The sequence below is a fragment of the Athene noctua genome, chromosome 6 (genome assembly GCF_965140245.1).
Source record: "Athene noctua chromosome 6, bAthNoc1.hap1.1, whole genome shotgun sequence".
In the NCBI taxonomy this organism is placed as follows: Eukaryota; Metazoa; Chordata; class Aves; order Strigiformes; family Strigidae; genus Athene; species Athene noctua.
The window spans coordinates 33,106,442-33,124,963 of NC_134042.1; the positions used below are offsets into that span (position 1 = coordinate 33,106,442).

At 39.1% G+C, this 18,522-nt stretch overlaps 1 protein-coding gene across 1 annotated transcript in view; it reads right to left on the reverse strand.

Moving 5' to 3' along the window:
- KCNK10 (potassium two pore domain channel subfamily K member 10) overlaps positions 1-18,522 on the reverse strand; it is a 65,128-nt gene that overhangs the window by 36,177 nt on the left and 10,429 nt on the right. Inside the window, exon 2 of the mRNA XM_074909239.1 lies at positions 3,916-4,247. Within this exon, the coding sequence (XP_074765340.1) occupies positions 3,916-4,247 (332 nt within the window). The remainder of the gene's footprint in view (positions 1-3,915; positions 4,248-18,522) is intronic.

Sequence of the window (18,522 nt, forward strand, 5' to 3'; positions counted from 1 at the left end):
ACAGGTTAACTCTAATGAGTTGCTGTAGTCATTACTGGACATTGATAATATGACTTAGTTCCCAGGTGGGTGATTTGTTTTTTTATACTATAATCACTCACACTCCTAAATTAAACCCTGAAGGAAAAGGAAGAAGAAAGCAGCCTGCCAATAACCTAAGTAACCTACAGTAGCAAGCTACTCTATCTTATGTCATTGTGCAGGGTTCATTATGGAAGAAGGGCTCATTACGAAAGTTTTTACTCATACACAGTGCACAGGCTACATAGTGTATGAGTACTACATAGGCTACATAGAAACAGAATATGAATACCCTTATCAGGTTCATAGGAATTACTTTGCAAAAATACATTGGTGGTCTTCCTGCCCGCCTCTCCTAATGATAGATAATATCTAATCTTTCTGAGACACATAACCTCCCCATTATACACTCTAAGTATGTATTATTACAAAGGCAAGATTACTTCTTTTTGACCCTAGCTACTAATAAGTTTATGCCATAACATATAAGAACACAAAAAAAAAAGTTTTGTAACATGTTATCAGGTGTAACTACCAAAGTTATTTTTCTTTTCAACTTTATGTCCAGTCATTTGAGTCCTGCTTCCTTCTTTGTTCAAATGGATACAGTACAGCTAAATATACTTGCAGCACCTGAAGTTTCATTGTCTTTTAGCATATTCTAGATTTCACTTCTCTCTAACTCTGAAAATTCAAAAGTATCAAGATACAGCACACGATTTTGTCATTTTCTTATTCTGGTATTCACCATTGTGCCAAGCTGTAGATCACATAAAGCATTAAATACGAAACTAGCTTCACTGCAACAAATGTCCTCAGAAGCAGAAATGGGCTTTAAAAATCTACAGTCAAGAACTTCCACTTCAGGTAACTTTGGGCAATATGACTGCACTATAAAATATTTGTCATTGTTAAGAAAAAATTATCTGTCAGTGTGTTAGTATTAGACAGACCTGAACCAAAACCCAAGAGATGAATACAGATTTAAAACACTTTGAATCTCCCTAGGGATTTGCACTGCTTTCATCACTATATTACTTCTGAAGTCTATGAATGAACTTCACAGTCTGGACTCAGCAATTCACATTTGTGCTACCAGTGCTAACATTTGCAATGGGTTATTGGAGATCATGTTGGAAAGGATGTCTCATCCACACTAAATTTTAACAGCTTCCTCATACAGTGCCATACATCTTCCTTATAGGTTTTCCAAAGGAGAATCCTTGGAAAGGTTGAAATTTAGGCAAAGGGATAAATTTTTCCACCATTAGCCTTTTAAAGACCATGACACTCCTTTCCCCTTCTCCTTAAAAGACTGTTCCAGAGGCACCCCACAGTAGCAGGATACAAGCCAGTTTCAAGGTGTCCTTTTTTTTATTTTTTTCATATTCTCCAAAGCACAGAGGTGAATCAACACAGTCATTCTGGAAAGAATGTTCTGTGTTCATCTAAAGGCTTTCAGTAATCAAATAACATTAATTATAAATAACTACTTAGCAGTAGTCAGGTGCTGACAGCACACAGCACAGCAGCCAGGACCCATGGAAGTTGCCACATCAGTCTGAAATCACAGTTGTAAAGGCAGATGCAGCATTTGGTGCCATACAGAAATGCATTGCTCCAGCCAGGGAGATGTCCCTTTTGAGATCATTGACATGAAGGCATGAAAGCACAGTGGTAACCCCCTGACATTATCTTCAAGCAGCAGTTCACTGTTCTGTGCAAGTCAGTTGCAATCAGAGTTTTCTGTACCAGCATTCCCAACTACATCCCTGGAGTCAGTTTCACTCCCATACATACAGGAGAATCCAAAGGAACTCCCTCTTTATTGACAGATCTGTTTCAACACTTTGCATCACTTGGCCTTAAGACATTCACATGCTAAGCTGCTAAATCCATTTAATTTACCTTTGCAAAATGCTTTCCAGTTACCCAGTATAATGCCTAAAGACATACTGAAATCTCAGGAGATTATAAAATTTCTTCAGAATATATGCCTTCTAATGACACAGTATGCCTGTTTTTTTACTTTAGTGTCACCACTTTCGAGGTGAAAGAAGGAAAAATATTGTGTAAAATAACAAACTAAAACTGGTACATAGTTTAAGTTAGAGAATAGGGGCTATTTAGAAATCTTTGTACTGCAGTCAGCATGCAGGAGTCTACCATCTTGTTGAGGTGCTTTGCTTGTTGCACTTGTTCTGTGTTCTGCTTTCTGCTAGAAAATAAAGCATTTTGCATATCTTTTAATAGTGACATTTCCATCAAGGGGATAAAAGCATTCTTGCTTTTAGTATTTTTTAAAATTCTCTAATCAGCCAGCACACGTTATACCTAACGAGTTGAGGGAAATACAGATCTCTGCAACACTGCCATGAGAAACACATCTGAACCAATATCCCTGAATAGAATTCACCCTGCCAACCAAACACATTCACCTGTCTTTTGCAGACAGATGAAGGATGTGATCCAAGCCAGCCCTGATCCAAAAGCTGTATAGTCACATCAGCACAATACCACTTCCTGTTGAAGCAGGTTTGGCTTCTTAGGTACGGTACCAGGCTGCCCAAAGGTACAGGTACACAGCTTCTGACTCAGAACTGACCTGTCTTCTGTGAACACAGAGCATAAACAGGGAGAGCACACATCTCTCTGCAAAGAAACAGAAAGAATTTGTTTTGCTTAGGAGAGGCAGAAGCACACTGCTGTCTACATGTGTGGGCAAGGGAGAGGAATTAATTAAGCAATGGGACACTGTCTGTGGAAAACCAAGCTACAAGGAAACTCAACAAGTTCAGGCTGAAAAGTAGGAGAATGCCTTTTCCATCACAGCAATGATACTTCAACAGCTTCTTAAAAGAAATATTAAGCTTACAAATTTGATTCACTTACAGAAAGGTTTTTATAACACAGTCAGGTGGATGGACACAAGAATCCATAGGATAGCTCTGTGTTCTTTCAAACAGCCTGAAACCACAATGAGGCTCTGGTGTGACGCCCCAGAGGGAAACACATTGTGTTCTTGGAATGCTCAGACATGAATTCAGGTCTGAAAATATGAGGCTGGAGTTCACTTTTGAAATATATTCTTTAGGTATCTCATATTTCTTATCTAATCTCTATTTTCTCCAGGCTGATACGTTTCTACATGGGATCCTAGAAGATACTCGATACTCTGCTGAAGTCTTCTAAGATCCATAATACTTTCCTTGTCTAGAGTTTTAATCAAAGAAAGATAACTCTATCCCTAATAGACATTTCTTGAACATTAATCCATTTCCTACTTATTGCTACACATATTTACTTCCTTCAAAACTGATGCTAAAGCTTTGCATAATAGACCAGACTAAAAATTCTGTAGTTCTTAAATGCCAGTTATTTTTCATTTTTATCTGTATACTTCATCATCATTCATTTACTTAAAATTCACAGTAATAAACCTGTAAATTAATATAACACTATGTTCAGAATTCTTGGCTGAATATTTATTTCAAAAGTCCCACCTATCATTTTCTGTTTCATTCCTGCTTGCTTTGTTTAATTTTGGAGGAAGAATTAAGAACTTAATATCATCGGAAAATTTACAGATGATGGGCAAATGTCTTGCAAATCTATTACCTCTCACAAAAATTTCTTCCAGGTATTAAGTTCTGATTTTCTCTGCATACATTTTTCATTATTCTAGTGAATACATTTAACCATTATTTACAATGTTTTGGGGACATGGTTTCTGTTTCCCAGACTTTAAAATGACTAGGAATGAGCCTGCTCTTCACACTACCCATTGCAAGGATTTTGTGAACAATTTTGCTCCCCACTGAGTTAGCTGATCAATGAACTACCAAGCCATTTATCCTAACTTCCAAGAATTACTCTCTTCTTCACATGGCCTACCTGAATCAGTGTCTCCAGCTCTAGCTGGGTTACACAAACATGCTCCCGAAGAAAGTCAGCCTTCTCTAGGGCGATTGTGTTCTTCTGCCTGCTTTCAAAGGGCTGCTCCAGTGCACGGAAGACGAGTCCTCCCGTCACCAGGTAAACTACCACCACGACAAAGATGGCCACCACTGTTTTCCACTTCATGACTGTCTGCAGGCCTTGAGAAGGGGCTTCCATGGTAGCAACGACAGTGGCTCGGGAGGAAACAGAGAGTCGTGGAGCTGGATAATGCCCGTTAGTTTTGGGCTTGGGTTCACAAGCTGGCACTGGTGGTGAGGGAACAGCCACTGAAACACAAAGTAAAAAAATCTTATTCAAAATCAGATCTCTAAGGGTATGGCCTTTATTTTCATACACAACTTTCCTAAATACCGTTTTCAAAGACTCTCACATAAACCGTGCTATTCACATAGATGCGATTCTTCTCATCTGGAAGGCTCCATGTGTGTTTTGTCCATCCATACACAAGCCACCTCAAGGATTTGCTTCACCCATTACCTCTAGAACTGGACAGGCCAGCTGCAAAAATTTCAGGATTCAGAAAACCATTTGTCTAGTAAGAACATGAACGTTTTGATTAGTTAGGATATAAATTACATAAGGTGGTGTTTGGTGAGGGACCCTGGCAGTGATTTATGTCCTTAAATCACAATACTAATAGCATTAATAGTGCTAGAAAATTGAACTGATAATGATCAGTGATCACTACCTGGCCTGGTATTGATAAAAACAGAAAATGCTTTGCAAACCACAATGCTGTTTGGCTCGCCTTTTGAAGCTTTTTGAAGCTTCAAAAATTTTAGCATAAATCATTCTTCAGCCAAAACATACTAGATATCTGAGGTCAAAGTCTCTCACACGCCAAGCACAGAGATGGACCTCCCAGCTTGGGACTGAGACACTGTACAGTCCATGTGACCTTAGCAGTACATGAGAGCTAATAAGCCCTGAGTTCCAGCCAGACTTAGCCTGACCACTGTGTCAAGCTACCAAGGCATCCGAATCGAAGGTGGCTCACCTCCAAATATTTCAGGTGTCTCAGCATCACACTTCCCCATTCTCTACTGCCAGTGTTAGCAATAGTGGGATGAGGCTGGGTTTCTCAGCATCCACTGGTATAATGGTATCACATGCAGGCTTTAAAGATGTTGGATTCATTTTAAACCCAATCCCTGCTGTAATCTTACCACGGTGCAGCTGTCACTGCCCTGTAATTTCTTTGAAACTGGATTGATTTATTTCATATCAGACCTAAATCAGATTCAGTTAAAATACAGTCACTTAAGCTGCATTCTCTGAAGTTATTCCCAAAGTGTCTTTGCTGTTTTGCTCAGAAATTAAAGCAGAAGGATTCACAATATCTGATCAGAGTGGCACTGTAAATTGATTCTATACAATCTGAACATACAACATGATTACACCTTGACTTTGAAGTGGGCTACAACTCTTTCCCAATAGAAACCATTTTATGACACTGAATAATTTAAGAACTCATCTGTTTACTACAGTCACATTTTCCTAGAAGCAATATATCTCTGGAGCATTGCATTGAAAATAGAGCTTCTAGCTTACTTGCTAACCAATAACTAAAGAAATCTATAGTTGCTTTACGCTTACAGTCAATATTTCTTTTCATATGTGATTTGGAGGCTCCAGGTACTAAACAGATTAGAAAGGATCCAGGATCAGAGGAAAAGGTTCTGTGGTTCATCCCCTTTTTGTCTCAGTTTTGCAACACCCTGTGGCAAGATGCTCAGTTTGACCATCAAAATTATGGTTCCCAACACTTATCAGCCAGGATGGAGTGACATCAAACTTAAGAGGATAGTTTCTCTTTCTTCCACTTATATTTCACATAAGTTCTAAGTACCTGAAGTGACAGTAGGGAGAAGAGTGATGGTATTAGAAAGAAGTAACTTTTTTCATAAAAGAGATCAATTATTTCATTCTCTAAATCTCCTGAAAGGAAAGGATTCTTGTAATAGATACAGTGAGTTTCAGCGGAAATGTCAGAAAAGTATTCAGAGGAAACATAAGATAAAGAGGTTGTGTGAAGCAGTTAGAACATCACTTCCCCTACAGGCAAATATCTTAAATCTGAGTCACAGCATCTCCTTACCGAACTAAATAAATTTGAGTATTCCCAGAAGTGGCTCAACTGATGTAAATCAGTGTAACATAACTTCCATGGATTCCATGGAATTCAAGTCATTTACATTAGTTAGAGCAAATACTGTGTGTATTGTGAATCAACACAAATTCTGCAAGCCTGAGGGCTGATTTTGTACACTTGAGATTACTCAGCAAAATAGTCTCAGGATCTGAAACTCACATGGTAAGAAGAGAGCAGAACTCGTATGACAAAAACAGCATGCTACAATTTTTTGAAACAACTATCCACCTTACCATGACTGTCACAGTGCAGTGTAGGCTAGGTGAGATTTTCAGTGGTGAGAAATGCCTGACTTTGATATCCCACAAATGGTAAGTCAAGAGGAAGGAAGTCAAGAGCTGGTAGAGTTAGAACAGCTTTTGTGAGATTTCTTTTTCTCTCTGCTAGGATAAATGTTGTTTCTTAGTCAAATCATATTTCTGGCAAAGTGTTAATAACAGTTTTACAGTAAAATCATGGCCTGTTTGATTCTATCTTCAAAGGAAAATGTGTTGTATGGATTCAAGAACAAGATGGGAAGTTCAGAGTAGGGAACAGAAAATGTTCTTGTAAATATTGTGTCATTTAAACAGCTCAATGAACTATTGTGCTCAGCTCACTTATTCTAAAATAAAAGATAACTTTTTTTCCTAAGAACTGTGTTAAAGTCTTTCGTTTCCTGCTATTAGTAAAACCTAACCTAAGTGTATGTAGATATGGTATAAACTGGTGTATGTGATATAAACTAAAACACAGGAAGACTCTACTAAAGCAGTTAGTTGAGCAACTGATGTATAACAGAGACGGTTTTACAAAGCAGAAGGCACAGCTGCAGTCAATACCACAGAGATGTTTCAGGCTAGATTTTAAGCAGTAGTTAGGTATTGGAAAACCAGTGTAGATACTCCATCTAGCAGCTGTCTCCCTCTTTATGACAAGAGAGTGAGGTTAGTGACTTAAGCACATGGTAAGAAGTCAGAAGTCCAGATTTCTAACTGGAACTCTGTCTCCATGAACCTGTGCTCTCAGGAAAGTGCTACCATTTGCCTTTAATCCATTGTTTCACCAACTAGAAAAAGATAAAATAGTACTTAGTTTTCTAACAAAATGTCCTGTAAGAATCCATGTCTGTGCAATTTTTTGAACAAACATATGAACATAAAAGCTATATAAATTTCCAGAAGTTTAACAGGCAGAAGTTTTACTAAAATCAAAGAATGGACTACAATGGCAATTCAGCAATGTGCAAAGGTATACAGAGTTTTAGAAAATTAAGGACTACATAAATTCTTGGATCTGTAGAGATAGTTTAGACTATAGTTTAAGACAAACGTAGAGCAAAAAAGAGCATATGTTTACAATAAATGCGGAACACAATCCCTACTTTATTTATCCATGTTTTTTCAAAACAAGCTGCTGTCAGAACAGGCTTTTCCCAAAACAGAGTCTCATCCACGTGTGTTTGTTAAATCATATCAAAGAAGACTTAATCTGCCTCACTGAAAGCAATTATGAATCCTCATTCATTTGCATGCACTGAATTAATAGACATGTAACCTCAAAAGAACACACCAGTGTTTCAACACAGGCCTTACACCAAGAAGAGGAGGCCATTGGGAAAGAAAGGTGAGTTCCTGTTTGTTTGGATAAGATTCAAAATAAAGCAACTGAAGATACTGATGTTACAAGTCAAATTAAAATGTTAGGATCTGTACAGTTGTTCACCTCCAAGAGTACTGCACTACCTGCATTTGATGTACTGACAAACAGTAGAGCCAGGCCTCCCACTTGTATGTGAGGAGCTTAAATACCTGAGATTTCTGCTAATATTAAAGAAAATTAAGGAATCAAAACTCTCACTCACTGACCATCAAGAAGACTGGGGCAAAGCTTAACTCAACTTAAGCAGTCGGCACTTGAACTAGATGACCATTGTACGTTCCTTCCAACTGAAATATGCTATTCAAAGCAAAACACTGGAATGTAAAACAGGTAAAAAAAAGGTACTGAAGTGATGCACTATAACACATTGCCTCATGTTAAAAATTCTCCTTTATTACTGCAGGCGTGCTTTGCTTTAGGAGACTCATGATTCTAAGAACAGGTTGGACTAACTTCTGCCAGAAATATTTAGGTATATTTGGCCCTGCTTTAGAGCAGCAGGGTGAGCTAGATAACCCATGAAAATAACTCTGAGAAAATAGTTCTAAAGGGAAAATCTCCAGACAGAGAGGTTCAAAGTATAGCCACCTCAGAAGGACAGCTTCAAATAAGATCCAAAATGCTGAGAAGATATTCAACTGGCTTTTGACTATGAAAATGTTAAGCATGGCTTTGCCACACTGACCTATATCCTGGGAATTATCTTACCCAATATGCCAAGAACACAGAGATACCAAAGAAACCTGGTTTTAGAGGAGAGTTTCTCAACTGGTTTAAACCAAATACAATATTTTTAAATTAATATAACATCCTCTGTGGTATCGATGTCACAATTTTTATCTGTGAAAAAACACAAGTCAGGTTTAATGGAGTGTCTTATTTAGTACTTTATTTTGTTCCATGTTTCTGTGCTACATGAGCACACAGGAATATATGTACATTTTAATAAGAGTATAATATTCTTGACACATCTGATGCAAGTGTTGCTTTCACAGGATTCAGCACAGAATTAGATTGAGGCCATATATACTCATGCATTCATAAACACAGCAGCTGACTTTAAGTTTAATACATGAGTCAATCAAAAATGAAACTGGACATTTCATCTCCAGTTTTAGTGGGTCCATCCAGGAAATACAACAAAGTACTTTCAGCTCAAGTAAAAAAGTTCTCTGATATGCATCTGAAGGTAAGTACCGGCATGTTTCTGCAAAATCTTCATAATACGGTGGGAGATTTTTTTAAAGAAAGGAAATTATGCTTTCTTCAAACATTTACATAGCCAAGCACTCAAAATTTCCCATGGAGTCTTCCTTATCTTTGTCTTTAAAATAGAAATTTAGCTTGAATTATAAAGTAATCTTATCATGCAGTACAGTTTCACTGAGAAAATTCATGAGCAAGTCATCCTTCCTACGGTTTTCACAAGATCCTACATTGGGTTATCAGCGCTTGTATATCCTTTCTGTAGCACTACCTATTAAGCCAGCATTCCTGCTTGAAGTAATTTATAAATATTTTGTCAAGTGTATGAAGTTGCAGAACAGAGACCTGGCACAGCAAGGCTTGGAAATGTCTGTGAGGTGCTAGCCAAGTCCATTAGAGCTTCCCTGCACCAGCCACTAAAAGTTGGTGGATCTACGTTCTCTAAAATGGGTCATAAAGGACTGGGGGATGGAGGAACTCTGCTGGCCATAATTGTTTTAGTGTCCTAGCAGGAGCCTCATTTAATTCGTTTTCATTGGACAGAGTATTCTAGTTGTTTGGGTTCCCCCCCACCCCTCTTCTGAAATGGCCACACACTGAAGACAACATCAAAAGGCTCCCTGACTGAACAGTGGATAACATATGATCTTGCACTCCAAGGCTCTGGCTCATCTCCAAACAGAAGTTCCTGGGGAATATAGGTATCTACAACCTTCCCACAGACTCCCCAGAATGATTTCAGCTACTGGCTGCTTGGGTTAAGATAGCAGGGAAGGTGCTGGAAGTCAGAGCAAGGATAAGAGGTATGTTGGAGGAAAAGCTGAGGTAATCAGTGTATTAAGCTATCAGCTATATGAACTGTCATAGAAAATGCACGGCAGTTTATGGATGAAGGGAATTTGTATGTCCAACAGGAAGCGGGTGGTTGCTATATGCATGACAGAAGTAATGAAACATGGAAGTTTCTGTCCTTGTGTAACCAAAAAATCATTAAGCCATTAAAATTTTGCATTATGAGGACAGGCCTTATCATTTCCACCACCTGCTTTGCTTGCTATTCCAGCCCATCCCCATTCTTCATCTCTGCCTGTTGGGTTTTTTTAACAGGTTTTGTAAAGTAGAAAGCATCCATTTAACCAACACAATGAATGTTGGATTTTTACACACTGGGCATTCAAAAATCTGATGCTGGTTTAGAAAGTCTGGCTTTTAGAGCAAAAATCCCAGGAGACAGTGATTGTGTCTGCCTTTGTGTTTGTGCAGCATCTTTGCATGATGTGGGCTAATTAACAGGTGACATTTCAGCTGTGATCAAGAAATGGGAAACAAAATCCTGCCTGCAGGCTATGATTACATATGGTGCAGAACACTAGTATCCCTGTGGCTGTTGTTCTGGATCGAGGCATAATAATAAGCACCACTGTCTGGGGACCATGGGATCCATACAGCCATAGATCAAGAAAACTACTCTCAGCATTGACATATTTCACACGGGTTTGGCACTGGTCCCTCCACACATCCCCAAGGTGTTCAACTACATGACTTTAGCAGTGAAAGTCATGGCGAGCCTGCCGCACGAGGGGAATTTCACCCTACTGTTTGTACAGCATTTTGCTGCAAAGTGCCATTGAAGTGAGAAGCATTACTATTACATTTACTGTTCGTGAAAGCAAAGCTTGACATATTGTTTATTTGGAAAATGTACAGAGTGCCTCTGAGCATATAGCTTTTTACTGCAGCCGTACCCCACTGGTTAAATCTAACATTGTTTTCCCTGAAGTGGATTCTCTAATGCAGTATTAGCACTGCTGACTTCAGCAACATCTCAGCAGTCTGCTGCAAATGCAGTCATCAGTGGGAAGGCATTCAACAAAGTACGGAAAGAGACACACGTAAAGGCAGAAAGGGCAACATACATTAAACCAAAAAGATTGAATGTGCTGTTAGAAAGAAAGTAGCACTGATTGCTCTCAATTGCTCCTTTCCCTGAGTGGGGTGGAGATCAGGGAGAAGTACGTTAGGTTACAAAACTGCATAAGGAATAAAGTCACTGTTTGCTTTCTGTTATAGAATAATGCTAGGGAAATAGGGTAAAAGCTCATATATTGAGTTCTCCCTGTTGGTGAGGAGAGAAAAGTCAGTAATATGTACCAGAAAGAATTATGTCTAACCCTTGCTTTGCCACTCCTGGCAGCAGCTTTAAAGAAAATGTCTTATAAAAGGCTTCTGCAGTTTTTGTATTATCTGTCATATATTTCCAGCTAGTGCTCAAAATTATAATTCTCAGTAAGTTTCTGCTTCATCAGTTATAATTGAAACATACTAATTAATAGCTCTTGGAATACCCCAACTGCTTAATTGTTTTGGAATGTCATTGTTAGAAGAAAACAAAAAACCACTACTGTTTTATAATGTGGCTTTTGTTCTTCATTAGAAAACTATAGTTTAGGCAAAAAATTAAAAATCTTAAACAGCCTAAATTGGAACATGGTATAAATTAAGAAATCAGTGTGGTCTGAGTTAAGGTCTCTTTTCCTGTAGAAAGAGCTTCCCAACTATGAGAGTCTTCATAGAGCGGTGATGCTGGTGCACTAAATATCAGAAGAAGGGGAACTGAAGGCCCTTCTCTGTTCCTGGAGAGCTTCTTTAGTGGCAGACAAGAAACTTAACTATGCAGTAAGTCATAAGAACGAATATTGCCTTCCACTAAAGTACACTGTCACTCCTATCTGATAGCAGTTTCTTCCAAAGGACAAAACTTGTGGCAATCTTCTCCAATTTCTACTGTCCATACTACCAGAATATCGCTGCTTCCTTCAGTTGTGCAGCAAGTGCCTGACTGAAACCAAGTACCTGGCTATCTGGTCTTCATGACAGTGTATTTGGTTTAGGTGGCAAGGTGTGGCTACAGTGGTGGTCTCTGAGAGAATGCCAGGGCTGCCCCATTCCAGATGCAGCCAGTTTCTGCTGACTCCAATGGACCCACCGCAGAACATAGCTCAGCCCATCAGTGAAGTTGGCAGCACCTCTGTGAAAGCATAGTTAAGAAAGGGAAAAATGTTGTGCAGGCAGTGAAGAATGAGGAAAACAAGTGTAAGAAACAAACCTGAAGATACCAATGTCAGTGAAGGAGAAAGAAGTGTGGAGAAAGAAGTTGTGGGAGATGTTCTCCTGCAGTCTGTATGAGTTTTGGAAGAGACCATGGTGGAGCAGATACTTCCCTGCAGCCTATGGAGAGGACCACACCAGAGCAGATATCCACACTGCAGCACATGGAGGGCCCCAGATCAGAACAAGTTGATATTTCCTGAAGGACTGCTGCCCATGGAGAGACCATGACGGAGCAGGTTTATCCGAAAGGACTGCAGCCCATAGGAAGGACCCATGCTGGACCAAGGGAAAATTGTGAGGAGGAAGGTGCAGCCTAGAGGAACTGTTATGAACTTACCACAACCTTCCATTCCCTATCCCCCCTGCACCTTGTGGGGTGGGGAGGAGGAAGAGGAGTCTGGAATGAAGGACTGAAGTTGTGTCTAGGAAAAAAATAAAGGAGGGGAAAGGTATTTTAATCTTTTTCTTTTTTCTCACCATCCAAATTTATTTTAATTGGCAATAAATAAAATTAATTTTCCCCAAATTGAGTCTGTTTTGCTCATGATGGTAATTACTAAGAGATCTCCCTGTCTGTATCTCATCCCACAAACTTTTCCATCTCATTTTCTCCACCTCTCCTGTTGAGGAGGAGTGGTGAGAGGAGTGGCTGGGTGGACATCTGGCAGCCAGCCAAGGTTAACCCACCTTGCACAGGGGCAATAAAGATGAGGACACAATTCATAATGTATTGTTCAGCACTGTTTTTCCTTGGAGTCTCACTGGTTGCAGAGTGCATATGGATTTTGGTGAAAAAGTTATCAGTCCATAACAATCATGCCCTAAGAATGTCAATGTATAGATCAGGACTTAAACTACAGTGATAAACATGAGTTAGCTACAGAGAGAGCAAGGAGCCTTCCAATAATAATGCCTTTTTGCCACTCTCTACTGGAGTTGGGTCAATATGGAACAAAAACATTCATTTGTCTTGTTGAATGGATTTGATTTTTTCACTTTTTATCATCCTTTAGTCTCATTTTTCATTCCCACACATAAGCATTTTATTTCACTCATTTTCTATACACATTTAAGAAAATTGATGTTAGCAGCATACTTTTTCGCATAAAGCTAAATGTCAAATTCATTAAATATTTCATTCTGGCGGGAAGTGCATGCACTCTTAACCAATGAAGGAAAAGTAGCAGTACAATGTGTTATCTCTGACTGACAATTTAAAAAAAAAAAAAGGAAAAAAATCACAATCTGCTTGCAGATGTTAAATGGCTAGAAATCGGGTGTTGGGTAAACTTGACTGCTTGGATTACTTATTAATCTAGCTGTGATTAGTTTTAAAAGTGTGTAAAAGATTAAAAAGTCTATGCAGTTACCATTGTCCTGAGCTATGCCATGTCCCTTTTCTTTGTTTTCGACAGATTTTGTGAGGCTGTTGAAAGACTCTCTGCTATTCTATCATTTCACTTAGCAATTCTGAATCTAGTCTCCCTAAAGAGATAGAAAAGAACTGTGCACAAGATAATTCAATTTTAGTCAAAAAAGTACTGTGAGAAAGAGAGGAGGGTCTGAATATCATTTTTATACTTACTATATTTCTGACAGGTGCTGCCATTTCTAATTGTAAGTTCTTTAAAACAGAAGAATGGCAGTTCAAGCATGCATCTCACAAGGAGCTTTCAAAGCAGGGAAAGGAAAAACTCGCAGTGGTTGCTTATGAAAACAAAAGTCTGCAGGACTAAAATCTCAGTGCCATTAACCATATAAAAATCAGAAAACCTCACTATGCCAACAAACCCAATTCTAAAGCAGTTTTTATATATTTCCTTATTAATACTACAACTATTTATTTCATAGAGAATAAACTCTTCAGAACAGGGCCCCTAATATCAGCAGTGTTTAGAACAGGACTATCATTGCCTTGAATATATTACAAATAGCAATAATTACCATATATCTGTCTTTCAACTCATTCTGAAAAAATCTGATGATGAACAACAATAATTTTCCTTAATCTTTTATGTGAGGATTTCAAAATACTTGTAGACTCCTTCTTGCAGACTGATCCAAATTTTATTAAGATTTGCACAGAAAACAGGTTCAAGCCAAGAAAATCTGGGTAGCTTTGTTAGCACAGTGCTCAGCTTCTGTTTATAGGCCTAGACACTTAGCAGGACATATCTGGTTCAAAACAGTGCTGTACCAAGTAGGTGAAGTCCACAGTCTCCTTGGGCTGGCCTAGCTCAGACAGCAGCACTCAACTCCTGCTGACTACAACTGCATAGGTATAGCCTAGTCAAAATGAAATTACTTAATGAAAATAACACAACTACAGGGCTGGAGTAGAAATCCACTCTCCTGCTCCCAGACCTGTGTGTTTTAAGACCCATCCAAAAAGCGCTACTCCTATTTTGGACATCTGTACTTACTTTATGTCCATTTTTGGCTTCTACACAATGACTGCATATAGTTAGCAACCAGTGAAGATGAAGATATGTTTTCCTTTCTTCAGGCTAATAGAAAAGGGAAACAAACTCTGAATGGCACAGAAAAGGCTGCTCTATTCAATATCTTTCTCTGCTTCACTTATCACCAAAATATCGAATGATGACTAAGTACTGACACGCTTCACTGTAACTGAGTGTTAAGAGTAGGAATATAGAAGGAGACAATGAGTTAGCAGACTACAGGAGGCAAACACTGGTTCTGTATTTAAATACTGGAAATACCAGTCTCTTCCTTCAATCAGTTTTGACTGATCTGTTATCTTGGTTTGAACCACAATAAATCAAACTCCACCACATATTCAAATTTCATTTGTCCATGACACAAAATGGTTATCAACACAGTTATATTTTCAACAACCCACTTTGATTTTCATTGCAACTTCCCAAAGTATCATCTTAATATAAACGGAAACACTGCTTGGACTAAGTGTAAAAATGTGAACTGTAGTCTCACAAATGAAAATAAGAAGACACTGACTAACTGAAGATAGTGATTAATTATTTCCTAGATCCCTTAAGAATAGGACAAGAAATAACTGATTAATATGTACCAAAGAAGTAGAGGATTATATATTAGGAAAAAGTCTAGCTACAAGGATAGCTAAGCATGGGAACAGCCATAGAGATACTGAAATCTCCTTCATTGGAAGTATCTAAGAACAGTGCATAAAATCATCTGCCAGAAATCATTTAGGTCAATGTTTTCAATCTGTGCCCTGCACACTCCTATGGACCCAAGAAGAAAAGCTGTCAGTGAAGGTTAACAAAGAAAAACAGCCTAATGTTGTAGGCTTGTATTCATCATCCAGGATCTCTAAACAAACTGGTGAAATGTTAAGGGTATTAAAAAAAAAGAACAATTCAAAATCATTCATCTTGATATTCTAGTCTTTCCTAACAGAAGGAAAATGCTCTTGAAGTTCCCTCCCCTTCTTTGTCAGATAGTCAAATACATCTCAACACCTCTTTGCATCAGTTGTGTCAAATCTGTAATAATCTTTCATGATTATCTAAATATCTCAAAGCATTTTACAAATAATAGATAAACCCCTGTGACACGGAGGAAAAACAGTACTGTATGTGTTCACAGTTTGTCTTATGCAAACACTGCCACAGAGATGTTAGCAAATTAATTAAATTCCAGAGTAATTTCAAAAGTTGATTAAAACAAGGTCCTTGTCATATGTGTATCAAGCCAGTACAATGATTTGTCACCAATGTATTAGCAAATCTTCAAGTTCTCTTAGGAGACACGTTCTTTTTCACTATCCATGACAAAATGCCGGTCTGTCTGTTACAAGATTAATAGACAGCCATAAATCAGACTCCTTTCTTTTGCTGGTTATAAAGGAAAAATATGATACCTATGTGTAAGCTTGCTGATTATTTACAAGAACTTCCAGATTCTGACCCAGCCTCTCTGCTGTCAGAACCGCAGTCAGAGCCTGCCCACGAACCTAAAATGGACTGCCCAAGAGTTACTCTTTTGCAAACACAGCCTTAGAGCTCCTGCCTACTGAGGCTATGCTAATGGCAGGGAAACAACAGGAAGCCCAAGGCTGGCTTGCACAGGTTTCAGCCAGAACTTATCCACTGACATTAAAAAAAATCTCTGCAAAAGTCACGGTCATGGGATGTTGGGATACTTTCCCCTCCCTTCTCCCTCTCCCAGGCACTGCACTTTTCTAAGGCATACGTGACAGCTCACTGGTCAAAAGAATGGATGTGCTAAGGCAGGACGTGAACTCCAGGAACAGCTGAAAGTATCTTCGTTTTTTTCTTTCTGGTTTGGCTTCAGGACAGCAGTCCTCGGATGGTTCCTAGCTAACACTTATTGGCATTAACATGAAGATGCACTGCTACTGATACCACTTGTAGCACTACTTACAGAGCTGCCAAGTCCAGACGAATACTTGAGGGAGATTTGTCTTGTGCTGGAGTGAGATTGTACACTGCTGGAGCGCAGTTCGAATTTTGTTCCCCTTGCTTTGCTTTCTTTCTCTCCTGACCTCTCTTCCACCCTGCCCTCCTCCAATCCATCCATCTGCTCTTGTCCCTCACTTCTCTCCAACCGTGCTGGCAGTGTGGGAGGCAGCATACCCATAACTCCCAGCTCAGTTCCTCTTCTCAGTGCTCTGCACTCAGCTACCCTCCCCGTTGCCTCTGACACTTGAGCCCAGAGCAAGGAGCCAAGCTCATGCTCACATGTGACAGGAGTCATCAATGAACTTCAGGTATTGGAAAATGGGAAATAGAGTAGAAGAGTATTACAGTGAGGAGTAGGAAGAGTTGAGGGGTGATTAAAAGTGACTGACAGGGGCAAGTCCCAAATAAGGAGCCCTCCAGCTTCAAGACTGGTGACTGTGTTTGTTCCAACACACTCACTGGCAGCAGCACTATCATCAGGTTTATGAAGCTATTTATAGAGAAACTGAATACAGAGAAACCCAAGAAAAATTCTCACCTTTCCCTTTCTGAAATAAGACTAAAAGCAATAGATCACTGCTAAAACATGTTTTCCTAGCATTAGATCAGTATTTCTTGCTCTTGCTAAAATTGTGAGTTCTAATTCATGCAGGTCTCTGCTCTGTCAAGAGCCAAAAAGGAAGCAAGTGCTTTTGGCTCAAGATCTTGGGGTATAGACATGACTTTGTGAAAAAGAGTTCCTGTCAGAAAAGATTAATATACCATTGTTTTTCCTTATTAGGTAATATATAGAAAAACTGTTTTCTTGTCAGTATGTCACAAGCACCAAGGAATAAATAGCTGCTCTCTGGTTCTCTGCAAACTTCACCCTTCAGTGAATAACAGACAGGTTGAAGCAGTGATGCTGCTGCTTATCAACAGTCTTCTTTTTAAAAACTGATTTTAAAAATTCCATTGCACCATGACATGCCGTTGGATGAAACAAGTTGATTACTTTTCCTCACCAGGAAGTGTCCCAAGATTCCAGTAACATTTAGGAAGAGTCTGAATCTCCCACCACAGGAGTTCAAGGTGTTTTGCTTCAAAGTGCTCATAGGACAATGTAGGGTCAGGGTTTTAGCTGGTGTCCTTCTGCTAGACCAGCTGGACTAGGATCTTCCAAATATCCTGTCATCTCAAGGATTCACAAAAGAAATTCAGCCAGTGGTCTCATGGCCAGACCAACCAGTGAAGGAAACCTAAGTCTTGCAATGTAGCATAAGAAGGCCTGTGTACAAAGAAACATTCTTAATTACAGAAACCTAGTGGTAAGACAAGCAAGTGGAGAAGAAAAACAACAAAGCAAAGATTCATGCTGGCCTTCCTAGCAAGGAAGCTATCTAATCTATATTTGAAATGTGATTGATGCTGGCTGTCTGCCAGGGTTACAGCCTAACAGTGGAGTGAAGGAATCTCTTGATCACCTCAGTCATGCAAAAGGGACTTTAACAGCACTACTGACTATAGTATAGACTGGAACTGTGAGATGCCAACACATAGCTCAGCAGTGGCAGTACAGTATCTCCTGCAGGACTCTCTTCGGTTAACAGCCAAGGAACAGGTCTTTCACATATAAGGCCAGAAAAACACATGCAATATAACCTCTAACTCCAGAATAAGAACAGTGTTAGCACTAATTGTTCCCCTTCAAAGATTTCTCGGGGCATCCTTACAGGTGTATCTGCACATTACTGAGCATACCTAAAGATCGCATACCGCTGCTCCACTGTAAAAACAAGAAGTAGGAATTTCTGCATTAGTCTAGTGGTGTCTTCTCCAATCTGATTAACAATTGGAATCTACAGAAAAATATTCTGAATTGAAGCAAACTTCATTAATGATCCACTACTTCAATTAAATGTTAATTTCTGAAATTTTCTGGGCAACATCAATAAAAGTGGATCTTTCATCAGGTAGTAATGATCACAAATCTTGTAAGAAGCACATCAGTCGGGCTATTTTTTG